General features: G+C 38.8%; 1 protein-coding gene across 1 annotated transcript in view; it reads right to left on the minus strand.

Annotated features, from left to right (window-relative positions):
- Positions 1–5,248: 5,248 nt before the first annotated feature.
- Positions 5,249–22,241, minus strand: part of LOC135748319 (interferon-induced very large GTPase 1-like) — a 63,177-nt gene continuing 46,184 nt past the window's right edge. The window contains exon 4 of the mRNA XM_065266512.2: positions 5,249–11,440. Within this exon, the coding sequence (XP_065122584.1) occupies positions 6,785–11,440 (4,656 nt within the window). The 3' untranslated portion in view covers positions 5,249–6,784. The remainder of the gene's footprint in view (positions 11,441–22,241) is intronic.

Here is a 22,241-nt window from a genome sequence, read left to right on the forward strand (position 1 = left end):
AATTTTCAGAAATGGGTCATTTCTACTATTCTGTGCTATTTCAGGGTAGTAACTTTCCATATATTTATATATTTTTTATTTGCATGATTTTATAATTTCAGCTGAAAGAGGGTTTATTAAACTGAAAAATATATTGGTCCAGCTCAGGATATTATATGATTTAAAAATTGTAACCAGATTTTTCATGTGACATAGGCCAAATGTCCCCTCTGTTACAGGACATTCTCATGCTTAGAATAAATAGTTACTTTATTTGGTCCAATATGTATTGTAAAAAATGTTACATGGTTTAATAGAAAATCAATAAAAATTGTTAAACAAGAGTTACTTTAATATTTACATTTTCTAAGGGATAAAATGTTCCTCAGTTTACCCTGCAAATGTATTTTTTTAAAGTATTCGTTAACAGGAATTATCTAAAAGAAAGTCATTATGTTTTACAGCAAATACATTTTTTGATGCATTTCATTTAGTTTAAAATGGTACTTAAATGCAATTAATTTCCATAATGTCCAGGTAACAGGAGTGACACTTTATGCTAAACTTGGCCATTACTACTCACGTGGTAAACAACAGTTTACAAATATTGACCATAGAGGAATATTTTTTAACAATATTTTCTCAAAATTACAAAAAATATTGTTTCCTCTATAATGACACATAATGGGAGGGGGGCATTGTGCTTTACCTGTGAACTATTCTAAATTATTAAATAAAAAGTTTATAAAAGAGTGATGCATACCTTGCTTCTTGTAGATGATTTCCCTTTAAAATTGTAAGCTTTTTCCTGAGAGTCATGTGACTAGAGGAGCAACCAGGAGGTTTGTTCAGGGGGATTTCCATAAGAGTAAGGGGGAACATTTATCTTAGAAACACAACTTTATTTAAATGTTTTAATAATTAAATGCATTCAACATTTGGTGAGGAATATTATAAATATGGCTTTTCAACAGCAATGACCATTTTTATGATTTATTTTATTTAATTAGTGTTTGTAACTAAAATTAAGCATGACTGGGGACATGGCATTTCAACCTACTTGCCCTGAATAATAGTTAATTATTTTAAATTTCATTTAATTCTATGGAAAATGCTAATCTGATCTATGGTGTGGGGAGACAAGCTTTAAAAAAATTGTATGATTGCATTTTTAAATAAAATATACAGTAATATGTCTTGGGGACACAAATGGCACAGAATAGTAGGAATGACCCAAATTTGTACTGTTTTGGTCATTTTTTATTTTTGTATGCAAAAGTAATTCTGGTATTGTGTTGGTTTGGCACTTGAAATCATGTTTGTTGTCATTCAGAAGAGAAATTTGACTTTTTTACATTTATGCTATTCAAAGTTTAACACTGTGGTAAGAGTTTACATGCATTTTAAAATATTCAGTTTCGTGCATAATTTAAATTGTCTTTCATAGTTTTTTCCCATTCTCACCCCATGGCGTCAATATTTGACGCCACTTGACCATGCGTCAATATGTTACGCGGAGGGTATACCTTTCGCGTCATTTTTTGACGAACTGGGGACTTCAATACTATTACGTCCGTTGAATTCTCTTTCCTATTTTCTTACCATTTTCGCGTCGGTTTAGGGTTAGATTTACATAATGACATCCCTACCCAAACCTAACTCTAACCCCAACGCCAGGTGACAACTGTCGTACCTAACTCTAACCCCAACGCCAGGTGACAACTGTTTAATTTCGCGTACACTGTTTAATTTTGCGTAATCTAACCCTAAACCGACGCGAAAATGGTAAGAAAATAGGAAAGAGAATGCAACGGACGTAATAGTATTGAAGTCCCCAGTTCGTCAAAAAATGACGCGAAAGGTATACCCTCCGCATAACATATTGACGCATGGTCAAGTGGCGTGAGATGATAATGTGTTGCCTGAATTCAGACAATCTAAACGCAGTGATAGAATCTAGGAAACCATATAATTGCGTGTTGCATTCTGGGTTGTGCTCATCAAGACATTAGTAGCCTACACAGGGACAGTAAACAGAGCAAAACTGCATATTCGTCCTCCAAAGGTTGCATTTGTCAGCTGCATGTCATCAATTGTCACTTCAGGAAAAAAATTACCTGTTCATTGCATGTATGAGTTTCTATGTTTTGTTGAACACAAAGAAAATATTTTGATTATAGACGATATGCTCACAGTTGAAAAATAATAAGTTGAATTTAGTTTTCTACAGAAGTTTTGTAGCCACTTGCCAGAATAAACAAACATAGACCGGAAGTTAAGTTCTGTCGACAATAAGCGTCTATTAAATCATTTTATATGCACAGAGGTACACAGTAGTTAAAGACACCTATACAGTGGGACCAGTCATTTATTGGATTAATACTCTTATAAATGATTTTGTTTGTCTTGGGGAAAAAATTACTTTACTAAAAAAATGTATACATTCTAAAGCATAGAATCATACTGTGTATTTATTTTATATTGCATATTAAAATTGATTTAATACCTAATTACATAAAAATTGCACTGTAAAAAAAAATCCGTAGAAATTACAATGTAATTGCAGCTGGGTTGCCGGTAATTTACCGTAAATTTAAATTTATGTTATTTACTGGCAAGAGTTGTTCAAAGTTAAATAAATTTTAAATATTAACAAGTCTTTATCTTTACAGAATAAAACTATACAATAACAGCCTCATGCAAAGCATTCTGGGAACCAGAAATCATCATCAACTCTTTTCTGGGTTTTGCTTCAGATTTTGTTTCCCAGAATGATTTGGTTGATGCTGTTTTTTTTTGTTTTACTCTGTAAAGACAAAGACTTGTTAATGTTAAATGTTCATTTAACTTTGAACAAAATGTTGCCAGTAAATAACATAAATTTAAATCTACGGTAAATTACCGGCAACCCAGCTGCAATTTCTACGGATTTTTTTTACAGTGTGAAAGTACTTTTTACTTAAGTAAAAGTAAAAAAAACTAGATGTTTAATGTGTTTATTTATTAAATATAAACCAAAATCTTGAAATTATTAAATGTAGTGGAGTAAAAAATTATGATAATATGGGATGTATGTTTTCCAAAGAAAAACACTTATAAAATAAGATTACTTAAAAATGTACTTTTATGTAGAAAGTAAAAACACTTAAGTAGTGTCTGTCTCTGCTTAATATGAGGATATGTTTTAATAGCAAGATTGTATTTTTTATTATTGCCTTTCAGATAATTTCATCATCATGTTTATAACATTTAGCTAAAATATTGAATAAATAATAAAACATGATTTCTTAAATGTATCTATGGGGCTGTTTACACTTGGTATTAAGATGTGTTTTCATTGATCGGATCACAAGTGGACGAGAGAGACACATTACGTTTACACCTGGTATTTAAATCCTTCTCTTTTGTCCACTTTCGACCCCTTCTGTCCTGAATACTGTGAGGGGGTGGTCTGTGAGACGGTGGGCGAGTCTCTCTGCTGTCATTCAAATGCGATACATTTTCTTATGAAACATTTGGAGGGGAACGGGACTCATGCAAGAGTGTTATTTGATGATTTCTCTTCTGCCTTCAATACAATTCAACCAAATGTTTTACTCAGTAGGCTTGCAGAACAATTTAAACTAAGCAATAACTTAGTTATTGCTAACGCGCAAAAAAATATTGCGCTATTGACTGTAAGACTTTAGACCAGGTTTTAGTTGGTCAGTGGCGTAGTCTTTTTTAGTTGCCCCAAAATAGCAAAATTTAGGGGCGAGGCGGCAATAGGCTGCTCAAAATGCACTATTTATTGCACTACTATTTACAAAATTAACTTATTCCTTATCATAATAGCAAACAAGACAGAGTCCTGCACGGGTCAATTTTTGGAGACCCACTCCTGCCTGTATCCGCAAAGTTCAGCACCAGATCTGACCCGTCACCCGTGATAATATCAAAATTAAATCCGCACCCGCCCACACCCCTTAATATTTGGCCCGTTAACTGACCCGTACCCGCACACGCATAAATCACACATGCTAAAATCCCAATTAAAGTGCTTTATTTTTTATCTCGTACCTCTCTCAACATCACAACAGCGTCATAAATGGGCTAATGAAACAGGCTAAAGTGCACTTGAAAGTTGAAAGAGATTAAACTTTGGGTGAAAAGCTCTGCTCATCAATGTCAGTTCTCACACTGCCATCCAATCACAGTGGAGAAGGGCCGGGACAAGTATCACAACAACCAACCGGCTCACAGCTCAAGTATCACAGCTAAAAAGCGCTCAGCTGCGTGTAAATGTTTTGTTGTGCACAACCCTTGACATACAAATTTTGCACATATTTTCTTTCGCGCTACTACCCGCCCGCACGAAGTTAATTATCCGCCCGCATCCCGCCCGTGAATTTTAGGAATGTCACAATCCACCCGTTTTAGACACTATTATGTGGGTATCCGCCCGTTGCAGGACTCTGAAACAAGAGTAAAAAAAAAAAAAAGATACAATTTATTTTTATAGGTCAAGTATAGTGATAATTGCAACATAATTTACTCATAAGGTTAGGGTTAGTACCTTGTAAGGCAACTAATAGGCCTTACTGGATAGGCCTTGCTGGCAGGTGGGTGGGCCCATGCCCCCCTGTAGCTACGCGACTGGTCTATTATATGTGTGAGGAACTGTGAACTTGCCACTGAAACCTAATTTACCTAAGGGTATATAATAAAGGAACTTGAACTTGTGTTTTCAAAATATGTGTTCTGTATGTCGAGTGATCCTATGTGCATCATGTGTTTTGTCAAAATAGTGCCTGATGCACACGCGTCAAAACCGTTTATGATAAAAGAGAAGCTCATGTTCACAAAATACACGCAAGACACTCCCTTAAAAGTAAACTCAGATTTTATCACAAACCCTTTAGACGCATCTGCAGCAGGCACTTATTTTCACAAGACACGTGATGCATATAGGATCTTTTGACGAGCAGAACACATATTTTGAAATTACCAACCACACACATGACAGCTATGTTGTGACAAACTTCGCATCGAGTGCCCTCGAAAAAACAACTGGCCCAGGCCGCCACTTCTTTAAACTCACAAGTGGTTCAAATACGGACAAACCCAACTGTTGGGTTATAAATAACACTATGCTGGGTTGTTGTTAGCCAAGTATAGGTTGAAACAACCCAGAATTTTGGATAGGGTAAAACAACCATACTGTATTTGACCCAATTATGGGTTAAAACAACCCAAAATATTTGAGTTTATCCTTTCCTTATTTTATTCCTGCAACAAAATACAACACAACACTTTAAAATATTTAATCACTGCTCTTTAATTTGAATATATTATATATAACATTCTGCATATATTTTTTACCTTTAGATTTATTCATTACTGTGTTGAAGATATGGTACTTTAACATGACTTGCATTTCTTTACATAGTAAGTATTATATTAACATATACTCTGAAATACTCATCTAACATCTCTTGTCTAAAAGTATAGATCAGTGACATTACATTTACCTGATTCCAATAAGTGTTTTGTGGCTATATTTAATTTGGAACATTTCTGTGAGGACTCTGCCATAATCTGGTTTGGTAATTATATCTAGTTGTGTATGGCAGGGTCCTGACAGTACAATGTTTTGTGTGGGAGAACATGGTTTTGGTATTGTCATACCAGACCACGTTTTTCCCGTGTCTTGTGACTTTTCCCCGCTCCCTTGTATTCTCTTGTCATTGTGTGTTATTTTTCCCCGCTCCCTTGCATTTTCCAGTCTTTGTTTTTATGTCTGGTTTAGTCTAGTGTTCTGTTTTCATGCATATATATATTTATATATATTTATATATGTTTATATATATAAATATATTTATGGTTTTGTCTTGTTGGTACTGTGGTTGTCTTGTGTTTGTATGTGTTTTACAGGTTCACGTGTGCTTCCCTCACAGGTGTTCCTGTTCAGTGTGATTGCCTCCTCTCGTCTTCCTCACCTGTTGCTTGTTATCCTCTCGGCTGATCTGTGTATTTAATCCCTGTGTGTCTAGTGTGTCTTGGCAAGTCCGTTTGTCGATGTACTCGTCTGTACTTGTCCATGTACTCACTAGTTACTAGCTCTGCTAGTTTGAAGTCTTGTCTTGTCATTCGTTTGTCAGTTTTGCCCAGTTTATCGTTTTGTTTATTTGGCCACGCTAATCTGTGCTTTTGCTGCCCAGGATTTACTCTGAGACTCTGTGTTTTCTGACGGCTTCCTGGACTTTTGTCATCTGTCGATTTGTTCGGACTGCTGCTCTATCTGCCTGCTATTTAGGACTGCTATTATTATCTGCAGCAGCGGACGCTCTCTGCGGCATTGCCGCTGTCCAGCAGGAGGGTCCTTCACCACTGGAGCTGTCCAGCCTCTCCCGTCAGCACCACTAACACTCTGTCTCTCTCTCTCTGCCCGTCGCAGGATCTTTCCTCCTCGTCTGCCACGGGTGCCGGTTTGCCGGACTGTCTACGGATTTCCCTGTTGTGTCGTTGTGGTTATATATTTATTGTTGTAACATAATCTCTCCCACCGTTCGTTTGTCTGGCTGGAGCCCGAACGTGTGTGGTTCGTCGCCCCAGTGTCTGTGTGTGCTCCTCGCCCCAGCCGTCTGTCTCGGAGTGGCCTTTGCGCCCAGACGTGCTATTGTCTATTTACATTCATTATTATTTCAATAAATTATCTGTTATCCGCACTGCGATCCATTTGCCTGCTTTCTTCAGCCCTGACAATTTCACATTAAACTAATTTCAAACTGTATTGTGTACCAATATCCTAAAGTCTTTGTGTGTTTCATGAAATGTATTTATCCAAACTCTCAATGGCTTCCTCTTTTGAGTATTTTCTCCATTCATCTGGAATCTTTCCATTCCTCTCATAGGTTTTCTTGTAGTACTCCTCCAGATTCTTCTGAAATTTGCACACAAACCATTTCCAGTAGGGCAGCTCAGAGAGATCAGGGGTGATGCTCCACTTAGCATATTTAGGACCTCCTTTTCTGTATTCCTTCCAAAGGCACAAAACATCTGAGTCTGGGTCTGGATAAAATGATCGATCACTGGCTACTGCTGATGTGCAGATGTTGATAGCTAGGTTTCTTGTTCCTCTGTAATGATACCCATACAGTCCATTACTACGATGAAATGGGACACTGTGATCTTCATCATGGTCTTCTATGGTGTTGGTGCAGATGGCAGCACAGAAAGGACACCGAACCCAACAGCACTGATAGAAATGATCAATCAGAATCTCATCTGGTCTGTCTGTGGTGTTCAGCTTCACTGGAAATGTTTCTGTGGTGAATTTAATGCGAGTGTCAAATATTACAGAAGGAATCTCTTTTACTACATCTTCTAGGACAGTGATATCAACATCAGTAAAATTCACTCCAGTGAGGTCACTTACAGAGAAAACCAGAACATCAGACAGCAGATGAGTGAAATGAGTCAACCATGAATGAAGATCTCCATTGATCTCTTTAATGTGTTTGGTGGATTTTTGAGCTGCATTTCTGATCTTCTTCTGCAGCTGTGTAATGTTCTTCTCCATCTTAGGTTGAACACTATCATGAAATCTTTCAGTGATGTACTGACTGACTTCATCTCTGATGAAACTTTTAAAGTGATCTTTTGGATTCTGGATGTACTTCATGTATGCTTTAAAATCCTCTTTATTTGCAAGCCTCTTCAGGATGTGTTTCTCCAGATTTGATCTGTTTTTATTCAGTGATTCACAGTTTGTCTTTATTTCATCTGCTAAATCTCTGGCAGTTTTCTTGTAGACATTCTGCTCAATGGTCTCTTTAAGTTTATTACAGATAAATTCAGCAGTAATGGCAGCTGATGTTGCTCCTTGACAGTATTTCTGAAAAATCCTGTAGTACTCTAATCTTTTCAGGTTAAAATACCGAACAGGATCATTTCCTCCTCTGAATATTTTGTGTTGATCAGTGAATGTCTTGTTTGTTCTCTGACAAATACAAACAACCAAATCCCTGAAGAATTCTCTCTTGAACACATATTTCACATTTGACTCTTCTTCATAATTTGATATTTTTGTCTTTATGTAATCTATGAGTTGTTGAATGCAGCTGATGTTGTAGCCTATCTTTGCAATGTTATATGACTGAATCATTTTATCTGTGTGATCAGCCATTTCATTGATTAAAGTTCTTACATGAACTTCATCGTCTGGAGATAAAACAAAGCTACGTTTCTTTTTAGCTCCTTTGTAGAATTGTTTTAAAGGTCCCATAGCTCCACTGGATCTCTTTACCTGTACATAATCTGAATAGCTTTGCAGAGAGAGCATATTAATGTACTCACTGCTTATTTTCTTATAGTCTACAGGGAGACTTTCATAGGTGTTTCTGAGGAGATCTGTCACATCCTTTAATATGTCAATGTTTTGAACTGGAGGAGTGTTTGTGATGATTTTTTCCATCTGCTCTGTCCAAAAGGAATGAAACTCTTTTTTCATGATATTTTCATCATTTGCTTTGTTTTTAAGTTTCAAGCCAAGTTTTTTGCTCTTTTGAAACAGACTGTTTTCATGTTGTGTCCTCTGAGCATCAATCTTTTTCATCATCTCTCGCTGCTGAAGAACCTGATTTAATTTCTTCTTTGTCTCCCTCACAATGTTTTCCTGAAGCTCTTTGATTTTTATTTCAAATGAAGCTTTCCACTGATTCAGTATTCCTGCATCTCTGTCTTTCTCAAAGAATTCAGACATTGACTTTTTCACTTTTTCACTTTTTTCATGAAGTTCTCTTTGTAGATCGGTTTCCTCAACTTCACAAACTGCTTCATTTTCTATTCTGTTGTGTAGTTTGTTTTCAATTTCCATCATTGCACTTCGAAGGCTCCAGCTCCACTTGCTGTATTTTGTCTCTATTCTCCTGTAAGTTGCGATTTCCATTGAATTTTTGAAGCTGAACACAAACTGTTCATTCAGCAAAGCCTCCCAGAGATCCTCAATACGTCCCCTTAGGTGTGACAGCATTATGCCATTTGATTCTGAAGCATTTGTTAAAATAGATTCTTTCAGATCCAGAACATTCTCACAGTAGTTTGGGTTTGGTGGCGCCATTGGTGGGCTTCCCTCCCACAGCTGAGTAAAATATTTCACATCTTTCTGAACATCAAATGCAATGACATCACTGAAGTATCCTGCATCACTGACTTCTTCTTTAGCAGCAAGTTTTGTCATCTCATCCAGTGTCTCCTGCAGTCGTCTTCTTCCCTCCATGTTTTTATCTCCAGCTGTGACGTCTGAAACGTTCTGATGTACAAACATACAGCTGGGATTCAGTCTCACATTCTTCATCCTCATGAAGGCCTGGACAACAATCTGGAGAATTTCCTGCATCTCAGATGGGTTTTCTCCAAAGATGTTGATCAATGTCAGATTTCCAATACCAACAACAAATGTGGCCAATTCATTATCATGATTTCTTGATGACCTTCCACCTTCCAGTTCTGGTGCACGAAGACCCTCAGTATCAATAACCAGAATAAAATCAAACTTCAGCTGTTGTTTCAACTCCTCTGATACTCTGATAAGCTGCATGAAAGCTCCTCTGGTGCATCGACCAGCACTGACAGAAAACTGAAGACCAAACATGGCATTGAGTAAAGTGGATTTACCAGAGCTCTGAATCCCTAAAACTGACAGCACAAAAACTCTCGGATCTCCCAGTTTCTGGATGAGTTGATCTAAAACAGCCTTAATCCAGATGAGAGGAACATGAGCAGCATCTCCATCCATCAACTCCAGTGGAAATCCAGAGATCATCATCTCTGCTGCAAGACTCGGGAGATCAGAGAAATTGTTTTTCTTTACAGATGACCATGATTCATAGATCTGACCGAGCTCTCTAACAATGTGCTCCAAACCAAAGGTTTTATTGATTTGTTCTGATATTTCCTCAAGCTCTGTTTGTTTATTCCTCAGTTGGTCTTGTTTGTCTGGCTTTTGTTGCATAGCTAAGAATTCCTTCCATGTCCGATCATACTCCTTATGAGTGTCACAAAGCATTTTAGAATTGAAGCCATCCAACAGGTTTATCATCCATGTCAGAAAATACTTTTTTTCACAATTTTTCAGTGATCGCAGTGCTTCAAAAAACATCCTCATAAATTCACTTGATCCTTGTGACATTTGCTGTTCTCTTATTTCTCTCATCAGTTTCAGTTTTGTGCTTTTATCTTCTTCTAGATTTTCTCCTCCTAGATGACGAAGCTCTTTGTTTTTTTTACACCAGTCATGCCACAGTTTCCCCTGACAGGGCAGATTTGTTTCTTTAACTTTTGATGGATCTTTAACATCCAGTGATCTCATCATCTGAAGCACCGCCTCTTTTCCTCTCTGACACTCTTCATTATTCTCATCTACTTGAATTCCTGTGTGTTTGGTCACATCTTCCAGTTTAAAAGTCTTCTTGTGCTGTTTCAGACTCAATCTGATTGTCTCTGTTATTTCATTAGATAGATAAGATTGATTTTTGTTCAAAAGACCAAAGATGAATTTTCCATCTGTCCGTTTACTTTTATTACAGTCATTTTCTGTGAGCAGACAGATAAGAGGTTGAGTAGATCTGAAGAGGGACCTCACCAAACCCTTATACTGGTTCTTCTGTCCAAAATCAGATAAGAAGAGGACATTGACTGAAGACATACTGGTTAAAATCTCATATTGTTTCTCATTGTCTCCTGCATCACCGTGAAGATTACAGAAGGCAACACAGTCAGTAAATTTATCTGTGTTTTTTCCAGATGGACAATACCAGGCGATCTCCACCACTCCATCCATCAGTAGTCTGGTTCTGCTGCTTCCTGAGCAGTTTCTGTGGAAGAATGTGTTGTGCTTCTCATTGATCAAACTGTTTATCAGCTGAGACTTTGATGAAGACAAGGAGCCAAACCTGAAGAACGACACCATTGGAGTTTCTGCTTTGAACACAGGCTGGACTTTACTGATGATCTCATTATCATTATTTCTCATCTTCCAGCTCTTGTTGATTTGTCTGAATGCCCAGAGAGGAAACTCAATCTGTTGTGTGAATGGATGAGGAACAAGCAGAGGAAGAGCAAACTGACACTGTGAGAGTTTAGTGACCATCAGCTGCTTTAGGAAACTATCAGCACAATGAAACACAGCCATCTGAACATCCATCACATGAATATCAAAGTCAACTTCAGGGTTGTAGTTTGCAGGTGTTTGTTGATCTTCTCTGTGTTTTATGTGAGTTTCTCTTGTTCTGTAGTTCATGTTCAACAGGTTATGTAGGAATGAGTTTATAAGTTCAGTTTCTTTCTGTGGCTCCTGAGACTGAAGTGAAGATTTTGTGATTTTAAGAAAATCTTCTGTTCTCAGTTTATCTTGATGTCTGTTTGTTAAATTTAATCTACTGAAGAGTTTTTCAAGCTGTTTGCTGATCTTTGGTTCAATCTGTAAATTCATACATAAATATAAATATATATATATATATATTAAACAATATATTAAACATATATTATATTATTAATATATTTGTTTTGTGTTGGCCTTAAATATTCAAATACACAATAAAATTGGAAAGTAACATTTCTATTAAAGATTATGCAGAATAAGTGAATTTTGAGTTAAAAGTTAATTATAAAGAATTGATTTCATTAATTATATTTTGCTGTTAAAATTGAAGTTTCATCATTGGAGAGAAACTGAGGAAGCAGAAAGATGAATGAAAGCATGGTAACACTTTATAATAAGGTTCATTAGTTAACATGGTAACACTTTTAGTATAGGGACCAATTCTCACTCTTAACTAGTGTCTTATTAGCTTACATATTGGCTGTTTATTAGTGTTTATAAAGGACATATTAATAAGGCCTTGTTCTGCATGACCATATTGTACATCCCTTAACCCAAAGCTACATCAACTACCTTATTAGCTATTAATTACTAGTAAATTGGGAGTTTACTCAGGCAAAAGTCATAATTTATAATCAATAAGCGTTCCCCATACTAAAGTGTTACCGTTAACGAGTGTTGTATTCGAGACCAGCTCATTTGAGTCCGAGTTGAGACCGAGTCCAGAGAGGGTTTAGTCCGAGTCGAGACCGAGACCAGAGAAGGTCGAGTCCGAGTCAAGACCGAGTCTTAGAAAAGACTTAAGGTCGTAGTCTGTGCTATGGCATTTCTGATCTCACTCAATTCATGTTTTGTTAAAAATGTCAAAGTCACCCTCAGTTTAATGATTTTGAAATCCACTGTATAAAATTAGGTCCTACAATATACACAGGTCCACTGTAACACAAACCACAGCATACCCATTTACAAAATAAATTTATTATTTATGAAACAAAATAATATTTTAGTTAACTAAAGAATTGCTAATAAGCTACAGTACTGTGCAAAAGTCTTAGGCCACCACCATCAGACTTGTTGTTTTAGAAGTTTTAATGTTTTAATGTCCATCCATATTTATTTCATAATCTATTTTATTAAGATACAAACAGAAAATACAGGAAATATGTAAAAAAAATTAAACATTTTCAGGACTAAATGTCTTCTTTAGGCATCGTCGGTGTTTAGTGTGACCTCTCTTGGCACTAAACACATCTTGAGTGTTTTTGAGCAGAATGAAGTAAAAAGACTAATTTCTTTAAAATTTAATTTTATTTAAGTTTAAGAGATCCTGCAGTGTACTGCTATTGCTCAAGTGAAAGGGGAGTTTACCTTAAAAACTTTAGCGCCACCATCTAATAATTTTGGGTAACAGCGCCTTATCTAATGCTTAAAGTGTGTGTTGCAGGTTCTTTTTTTTACGAATTTGTGCAACTTGCTTGTGTGTAATAACCATTTAAAGTGTTATCCATTGTATTTTATGTTGTTGGGTATCACAAAACCCGAAAAAGTATGAAAAAGTACAGCGGTTTGCAATGATTCTCCTTTCCCCCACAACGCACTGTATGACGTCACGCTGGGGAGAGAATTTACCAAAGCCGCATTGAGAGCATTGAGAATGACTATATAGACGAGTAAAGTACAGTTCTGATAGCGCAGATTATAGACAGACAGACAGACAGACAGACAGACAGACAGACAGACAGACAGACAGACAGACAGACAGACAGACAGACAGACAGACAGACAGACAGACAGACAGACAGACAGACAGATGGATAGGCTAGTATAGAGAGATAGGCAGACAGCCAGATAGCATAACGTTAGCATATCTTCGTGTAGAAAGTAAACAAACAATTAACATACTTATGCATGCTGGCTTGAGGGGGTCCATAATCCTGCCTGAAATGGGTGTAACTTTATGCGATCTTCAGCACAAACGGTTTTGGCAGCATGTCTCTAATCCAGGAAGGTGAGTGAGGCACGTCACATCTGTTCGCGGGGACCAGCGACCCAAACGCACTCGCTTTCTTACAGCCAGTAGCGGAATGGCAATCGAGAGAGTCGGGACTTTCCCGGTGGGTCGATCTGATAATAGTTATACGTTTCGAGTTAACAACACCGTCTGGCGGCGTGATGGGCGCCGGTTCCCGCAGCCCGCTGGTCAAAGTGCAGCCTCTCTGCTCAACAAAGTATATGAAAGTGCTCAACCTGTTCGGCAGGTCCAAACATGTACAGGATTTATAAAAATACGGTGATCAATGAGCGGTTCCTCCTCAAATGGCATAGTCTGTCGTGATGTAAAAAGCCGCCGAACGCCTGTTTATTACAGTATGTATGCGGTCGGATCCGAGTGTGCTGCAGCTGCTGACTGCTGCGTATAGAATGATCGTGTGATTCGTTATAATCACATAAACAATATAACAAAGCATCCTTTTATTTCACAAAACAATATATTTGAGATATTATTTGATAGACTAGTAAGTGTGGATTAAGGATGTTTAAAAATCTCTAGCCTGGTGGTCAGGACATGGATCAAATCAGCAGATTTGCGAAGTTTTATTTATCTCCAAAGATATCATAAATAATATTTAGCATGGTATCTTTGCAGTATAACACATTATATATTTCCTACGATGTATATATGATTTCCAAATTGTATACGCAAGTATTAAACAGCAATAAATGTCTCATCTATCTCTATGGCTCTGGCTGAGGCTTTCTCCACTTCTCCCCAGCGTGACGTCATCGCACAATTGCGTAAAAAAACCTGTTAATACCAAAAACGTAAAAAAAGTGTTCTTTAAGACCATTTTTGAGACATTTTAAAAATTATACACATATCTTGAGTGATTTATGTACCCATTAATCGACAGTGGTGGTTAACCTGCAACACGCCCTTTAAATCTCACTGGACGGGTGCAGGGGCGTGTCTAGAGGGGTGGCACCGCCCCCCCTGGAATATGATTGGCCCCCCCTGGTGCCCCCCCTCCAATCTCATTGGGCCAGCTAGATTTACTGTCAACCTGAAAATGCTAACCGCACCATTGGACCAGAGAGCTGTCAATCACTTTTTGATTTGAGACTCCCGCGAATGCAAAGACGAAGCGAGCACAGTAGTTGCGCGTTTTTAAAACATGAGGAAAGAGACACCAAGACCCCCACCGCACCTTTGGACCAGTTGTCAATCACTGTTTGATTTGAGACTCGTGCGAACGCGAAGAAGGAGCGGGTGCCCTGCCACAGACTCAACACAGGCACAAATCAACACAAATCAAATAGATTTTTCATGATTACCATTTACATTTTATTTTACTATTTAAAACAGCTTCGTTCGCTTTTGCAAGCGCTCAGCAGCGCCTCTCTCTCTCTCTCGCATGCACGCTTTCTCACTTCTGCGTGCGGAACCTCGACAGTGCCTCTCTTACATGACACTGAGTGAAGGAGTTAAAAGTTGGCGTGTTTTCCACCTGGGTTCCTCCGTGTACTTCTCTTTTCATGTAAAGGTTAACAGTCAACAGATGTTACTGACAGAGAAGACTGTTGATCGAATAGCATGACTTAAAGGTTAGTAGTGTTTTCCCACACAGACACACACCAGTTCTCTGTGCACGAGCTCTCTCCCTGCCTATGGTGCGGTTTGCGCGGGCACGCGTAACAGTATTCTCTGATATTTTTGAATTTGCGCTGAATTGTCTGCGCTATACGCGATCTACAATTAAACTAAAATCCATTTTAATTTAAAATTAAAAGCGCTCATAAAGACAATCAGATGAGAAGACCAACCCTGCATGAGACGCACAGGTAATACGAAATCACCTCGTATCAGCTCTTCAATGTAAAATGTATCAGACAATGTCGCATTTAAATCAGGATTTTAGCAGTATAAAGTAACAGCTGGTTGGATTAAACACGAGGTGTTATTGGGTCATGTTTAGTCGCTATTTTAAACTCTTTCTTTATGTCTGACAACAGAACAGATAATATGTAAAAATAGCATTCAGTTGTGTTAAAATACAATAAACAATGAAAGTCAGATCAGACAGAGTAGAAAAACAAATTTTTAAGTAGGGCTAATATTTTCCCAAAATCCTGATATGTCAGAACGTTAACTAATACCAGCTACACGCAACTCTGTGTAATTTAGATAACCTACTTAAAGGAATAGTTCACATAATTTAAATGATCATACCTTAACTTGTTTCAAACCTGTATGAGTTTCTTTCTTCTGCTGAACACAAAAAAGAAAAGAGTTAAGAATGTCGGTAACCAAAATCAGTTGATGGATCCCATTGACTTCATATGTAGGAACAAAATAACATGGCAGTTAATGGGCTTCATCAACTTTCTGGCTACTAAGATTCTTCAAAATATTTTATTTTGTGTTCAGCAGAAGAAAAACTCATACATGTTTGAAATAACTTTAGGACGAGTAAATTATGACAATTTATTTAAAGTGAACTATTCTGGAACAGAACTGTGTTGTCGAATTCATGCAAAATACAAAAAATTAATACCATCTATATTAGAGCACGTGGCATTGCACAAGATTTTGGGAACCTTGCTTAATATTTTCTAAACCAGTATTTATTTTCATTTGAAGTTTCTGATTGGCCCCCCCTGACTGGTTCTTGGTCCCCCCTGTGCCCCCCATTTATAAAATCCTGGAATCGCCCCTGGACGGGTGGCAGTGCAAAAACCTCCTCAGGTCTGACCGACTGACCTCTTGCCAGTCTGATGCGCGCAAAAAATCACCAATCACTGTTCGTGTCAATCTTACATCAGTTTAAAGAAACAGTAATATATATTTTAAAAGGGACTCGTGCAGACTCGAGAATAAGTTAGATTCCAAATGTATTCGAGTACGAGTCGAGACCGAGTCAAAATGCTCACGAGTATGACAAGACCAAGACCATTAAAATAAGGTCTCGAGACCGAGTCCAAGACCGAGTCTCGAGTATTACAACACTGCCGTTAACATTAGAAAATGTACTAACTAACATGAACAAACCATGGGCAATATAATTAGTTACAGTATTTATTAATCTTTGTTAATGTTAGCTAATAGAAATAAAGCTTTAATTGTTGGTTCATGTTAGTTCACAGACAGTGCATTAACTGACGTTAACAAAATGTTAATAAAGTATTAGTAATTGTACGTTAACAAAATGTTAATAAAGTATAAGTAATTGTTGAAATTAACATTAACAAAGATTAATAAATGCTGTATAAGTGCAGTTCATTATTAGTTAACTAACATGTTAACTAATGTTGTTAACTAATGTTAACTAATGAACCTTATTATAAAGTGTTACCATGCTTTCATTCATCATTCTGCTTCTTCCTCAGTTTCTCTCCAATGATGAAACTTAAATTTTAACAGCAAAATATAACTAGATAGAAAAGTTCGTCGGAACAAACTTTATGTTGGCTTGAGAAAGCCTAGTCTGAGAGTAGAGTTTGACAACTTAGCATGAAGCTATCATGATTTAAGATAAAGCTAGCATGATTTAACATGAAGCGAACATGATTTAGCATGAAGCTAGCATGATTTAGCATGAAGCTAGCATGAAGCTAGCATAATTTAACATGAGGCTAGCATGATGATAGCATGATTAGCATAAAGCTAGCATGATGCTAGCATGATTAGCATGAAGCTAGTATGATGCTAGCATGATTAGCATGATGCTAGCATGATTAGCATGAAGCTAGCATGATGCTAGCATGATTAGCATGATGCTAACATGATTAGCATGAAGCTAGCATGATTAGCATGAAGCTAGCATGATTAGCATGAAGCTAGCATGATGTTAACATGATTAGCATGAAGCTAGTATGATTAGCATGAAGCTAGCATGATGCTAGCATGATTAGCATGAAGCTAGCATGAAGTTAGCATGATTAGCATGAAGCTAGCATGATGCTAGCATGATTAGCATGAAGCTAGCATGAAGTTAGCATGATTAGCATGAAGCTAGCATGAAGCTAGCATGATGCTAGCATGATTAGCCTGAAGCTAGCATGATGTTAGCATGATTAGCATGATGCTAGCATGATTAGCATGAAGCTAGCATGAAGATAGCATGATTAGCATGAAGCTAGCATGATGTTAGCATGAAGCTAGCATGATGTTAGCATGAAGCTAGCATGATGTTAGCATGATTAGCATGAAGCTAGTATGATTAGCATGAAGCTAGCATGATGTTAGCATAATTAGCATGAAGCTAGCATGAAGCTAGCATGATGTTAGCATGATTAGCATGAAGCTAGCATGATGTTAGCATGATTAGCATGAAGTTAGCATGATGCTAGCATGATTAGCATGAAGCTAGCATGATGTTAGCATGATTAGCATGAAGCTAGTATGATTAGCATGAAGCTAGCATGATGTTAGCATAATTAGCATGAAGCTAGCATGATTAGCAGGAAGCTAGCATGAAGCTAACATTTATTGCGTTGCTAGGGTACTAAGTTTGGTTGCTAGGGAGAAAATTGCCATCCCATAATGATCACCCTTCAAGCCACAAGTAAAACGGTCCAACCCCCGTGTCTCTACAATGTTCTGATGCGGAGATATAAGGCTTTGTTTATTCCGTTGCTAGGGTACTAAGTTTGGTTGCTAGGGAGAAAATTGGCATCCCATAATGATCACACTTCAAGCCACAAGTAAAACGGTCCAACCCCCGTGTCTCTACAATGTTCTGATGCGGAGATATAAGGCTTTGTTTATTCCGTTGCTAGGGTACTAAGTTTGGTTGCTAGGGAGAAAATTGGTATCCCATAATGATTACACTTCAAGCCACAAGTAAAACGGTCCAACCCCTGTGTCTCTACGATGTTCAGATCCAGAGATATAAGGCTTTGTTTATTATGTTGCTAGGGTCTTCATATTTTGTTGCTAGGGGCGTGGCTTAATACCTCAATAAGAATCCCAAGAGACTGATTGGATGCCTGAGTAAAATGAGCCCACCCCTATGTCTCTATGACACTCTGGTGCAAAGATATCCATCTGGGCTTTTTATAATGGTAGTCTATGGGAGATGTTGCTAGGGTACCCAAAATTGTTGCTAGGGGCGTGGCTTAATAGCTCTGGGGTGATCCTAAGAGACTGATTGGATGCTTGAGTAAAATTAGCCCACCCCCATGTCTCTAAGACACTCTAAAGTGAAGATATTCCATCTGGGACGCTTTTATTCCCTTTTATGGGCATGTTTCCTGCCCCATTATAAGTCAATGGGAAATTTTGGGGGCCCCTTACACCCCAGGGGTACAGCTTACACCCCATTGTGAGGTATGTTCTTACAGAGCCTGTCAGCCTCCTTAAATGTGGTAAGCCACAAGTTTCTACAAGTTTCTCACTCGCAGCTATGACCCGTCAAAGTTTGTCTCAATGTTAAGTCAATGGAAATTTTGGGGTGTTTCAGCGCCCCGTTTAGGAATTCGGAAGGTCCCATCAGTTAGAAAAGATATAGCAACTCGAGTCAGATCAGACCGAAGGTATGTCCAAAGTTTGATGGCTGTAGCTTGAAAGCTCTAGGACGAGTTAGAGTTAGAAATTTTAGTCTCAGAAGAAAAAGAATAATAATAATAACTAGATAGGTACATTTCCTGAAGAAAATGTGAAGTGGTGCTTGCCGTGGCAAAATTCTCGGGACAATATATGATTATACTCCATCCCAAAAGTAAAACGTTCCAACCCCCGTGTCTCTATGAGGTTTTGATGCAGAGATAAAAGGCTTTGTTTATGCGGTTGCTAGGGTACTGTATTTGGTTGCTATGGAAAAATTTGGCATCCACCAGTGATTACACTCAGAGTCACGAGTTAAACGGTCCAACCCCCGTGTCTCTACGATGTTCTGATGCGGAGATATAAGGCTTTGTTTACACTGTTGCTAGGGTACTGTATTTGGTTGCTAGGGAAAAAATTGGCATCCACCGGTGATTACACTCTAAGTCACAAGTCAAACGGTCCAACCCCCGTGTCTCTACGATGTTCTGATGCGGAGATATAAGGCTTTGTTTACACTGTTGCTAGGGTACTGTATTTGGTTGCTAGGGAAATAATTGGCATCCACTAGTGATTACATGCCGAGTCACGAGTAAAACGGTCCAACCCCCGTGTCTCTACGATGTTCTGATGCGGAGATATAAGGCTTTGTTTACACTGTTGCTAGGGTCCTGCATTTGGTTGCTAGGGAAAAAAATGGCATCCACTAGTGATTACGCTCCGAGTCACGAGTCAAACGGTCCAAACCCCGTGTCTCTATGATGTTCTGATGCGGAGATATAAGGCTTTGTGTATTCGGTTGCTAGGGTAGTGTATTTGGTTGCTAGGGAGAAAATTGGCATCCCATAATGATCATACTCCAAGCCACAAGAAAAACGGGCCAACCCCCGTGTCTCTACGTTGTTCTGATGCGGAGATATAAGACTTTGTTTACTCTGTTGCTAGGGTACTGTATTTGGTTGCTAGGGAAAATATTGGCATCCCATAATGATTACACTCCGAGTCACAAGTCAAACGGTCCAACCCCCGTGTCTCTACGATGTTCTGATGCGGAGATATAAGGCTTTGTTTACTCTGTTGCTAGGGTACTGTATTTGGTTGCTAGGGAAAAAAATTGGCATCCCATAATGATTACACTCCGAGTCACAAGTCAAACGGTCCAACCCCCGTGTCTCTACGATGTTCTGATGCGGAGATATAAGGCTTTGTTTACACTGTTGCTAGGGTCCTGCATTTGGTTGCTAGGGAAAAAAATGGCATCCACTAGTGATTACGCTCCGAGTCACGAGTCAAACGGTCCAAACCCCGTGTCTCTATGATGTTCTGATGCGGAGATATAAGGCTTTGTGTATTCGGTTGCTAGGGTAGTGTATTTGGTTGCTAGGGAGAAAATTGGCATCCCATAATGATCATACTCCAAGCCACAAGTAAAACGGGCCAACCCCCGTGTCTCTACGTTGTTCTGATGCGGAGATATAAGACTTTGTTTACTCTGTTGCTAGGGTACTGTATTTGGTTGCTAGGGAAAATATTGGCATCCCATAATGATTACACTCCGAGTCACAAGTCAAACGGTCCAACCCCCGTGTCTCTACGATGTTCTGATGCGGAGATATAAGGCTTTGTTTACTCTGTTGCTAGGGTACTGTATTTGGTTGCTAGGGAAAAAAATTGGCATCCCATAATGATTACACTCCGAGTCACAAGTCAAACGGTCCAACCCCCGTGTCTCTACGATGTTCTGATGCGGAGATATAAGGCTTTGTTTACTCTGTTGCTAGGGTACTGTATTTGGTTGCTAGGGAAAAAATTGGCATCCCATAATGATTACACTCCGAGTCACAAGTCAAACAGTCCAACCCCCGTGTCTCTACGATGTTCTGATACGGAGATATAAGGCTTTGTTTACTCTGTTGCTAGGGTACTGTATTTGGTTGCTAGGGAAAAAATTGGCATCCCATAACGATTACACTCTGAGTCACGAGTCAAACGGTCCAACCCCCGTGTCTCTACGATGTTCTGATGCAGAGATATAACTGTTTGAATTTTAAGTTGCTAGGGTGCTCAAAAGTGGTTGCTAGGGGCGTGGCTTAATACCTATGTAAGGATCCTGAGAGACTGATTGGATGCCTGAGTAAAATGAGCCCACCCCCATGTCTCTATGACAGTGTGATGCAAAGATATCCATCTGGGCATTTTATAATGGCAGTCTAAGGGAGATGTTGCTAGGGTGCCCAAAATTGTTGCTGGGGGCGTGGCTTAATAGCTCTGGGATGATCCTGAGAGACTGATTGGATGCCCGAGTGAAATGAGCCCACCCACTTATCTCTACGACACTGTAAAGCAAAGATATCCCATCTGGAACTGTTTTATTCCCTTATATGGGCATGTTTCCTGCCCCATTATAAGTCAATGGGAATTTTCGGGCGCCTCTTACACCCCAGGGGTACAACTTACACCCCATTGTGATCCATGTTCTTACAGAGCCTACCACCCTCTTCAAATGTTGTAACCCACATGTTTCTATAAAATACTCGAGCGGAGCTATGACCTGTCAAAGTTGGGCGCAATGTTAAGTCAATGGGATTTTTCGGGTGGTTTTTCGCCCCCCTTTCAGAAATCCTGCACCCGATCCCTTATAAAAGTCATAGCACACCTCTCCTCAATAATCCGGTCGATTTGAGCCCTCTTTCGTGGGACTACGTTAAACCGTGCGGGACGAGTTACGCGCCGAAAAAGTGTCCAGAAAAAGAAGAATAACTAGATAGGTACATTTCCTGAAGAAAATGTGAGTGGTGCTTGCCGTGGCAAGTTTCGGGGGACAATTTATGATTATACTCCAAGCCAAAAGTAAAATGGTCCAACCCCCATGTCTCTACGATGTTCTGATGCGGAGATATAAGGCTTTGTTTACTCTGTTGCTAGGGTACTGTATTTGGTTGCTAGGGGAAAAAATGGCATCCACTAGTGATTACCCTCCGAGTCATGAGTCAAACGGTCCAACCCCCATGTCTCTACGATGTTCTGATGTGGAGATATAAGGCTTTGTTTACTCTGTTGCTAGGGTACTGTATTTGGTTGCTAGGGGCGTGGCTTGGGAGTGGCCAATGATGTGCCCAGTGATTACACTCCTAGTCACAAGTAAAACGGTCCAACCCCCGTGTCTCTACGATGTTCTGAAGCGGAGATATGAGGCTTTGTTTACTCTGTTGCTAGGGTACTGTATTTGGTTGCTAGGGGCGTGGCTTGGGAGTGGCCAATTATGTGCCCAGTGATTACACTCCGAGTCACAAGTAAAACGGTCTAACCCCCGTGTCTCTACGATGTTCTGATGCGGAGATATAAGGCTTTGTTTAC

This window comes from Paramisgurnus dabryanus, chromosome 16 (genome assembly GCF_030506205.2).
Source record: "Paramisgurnus dabryanus chromosome 16, PD_genome_1.1, whole genome shotgun sequence".
NCBI classification, from domain to species: Eukaryota; Metazoa; Chordata; class Actinopteri; order Cypriniformes; family Cobitidae; genus Paramisgurnus; species Paramisgurnus dabryanus.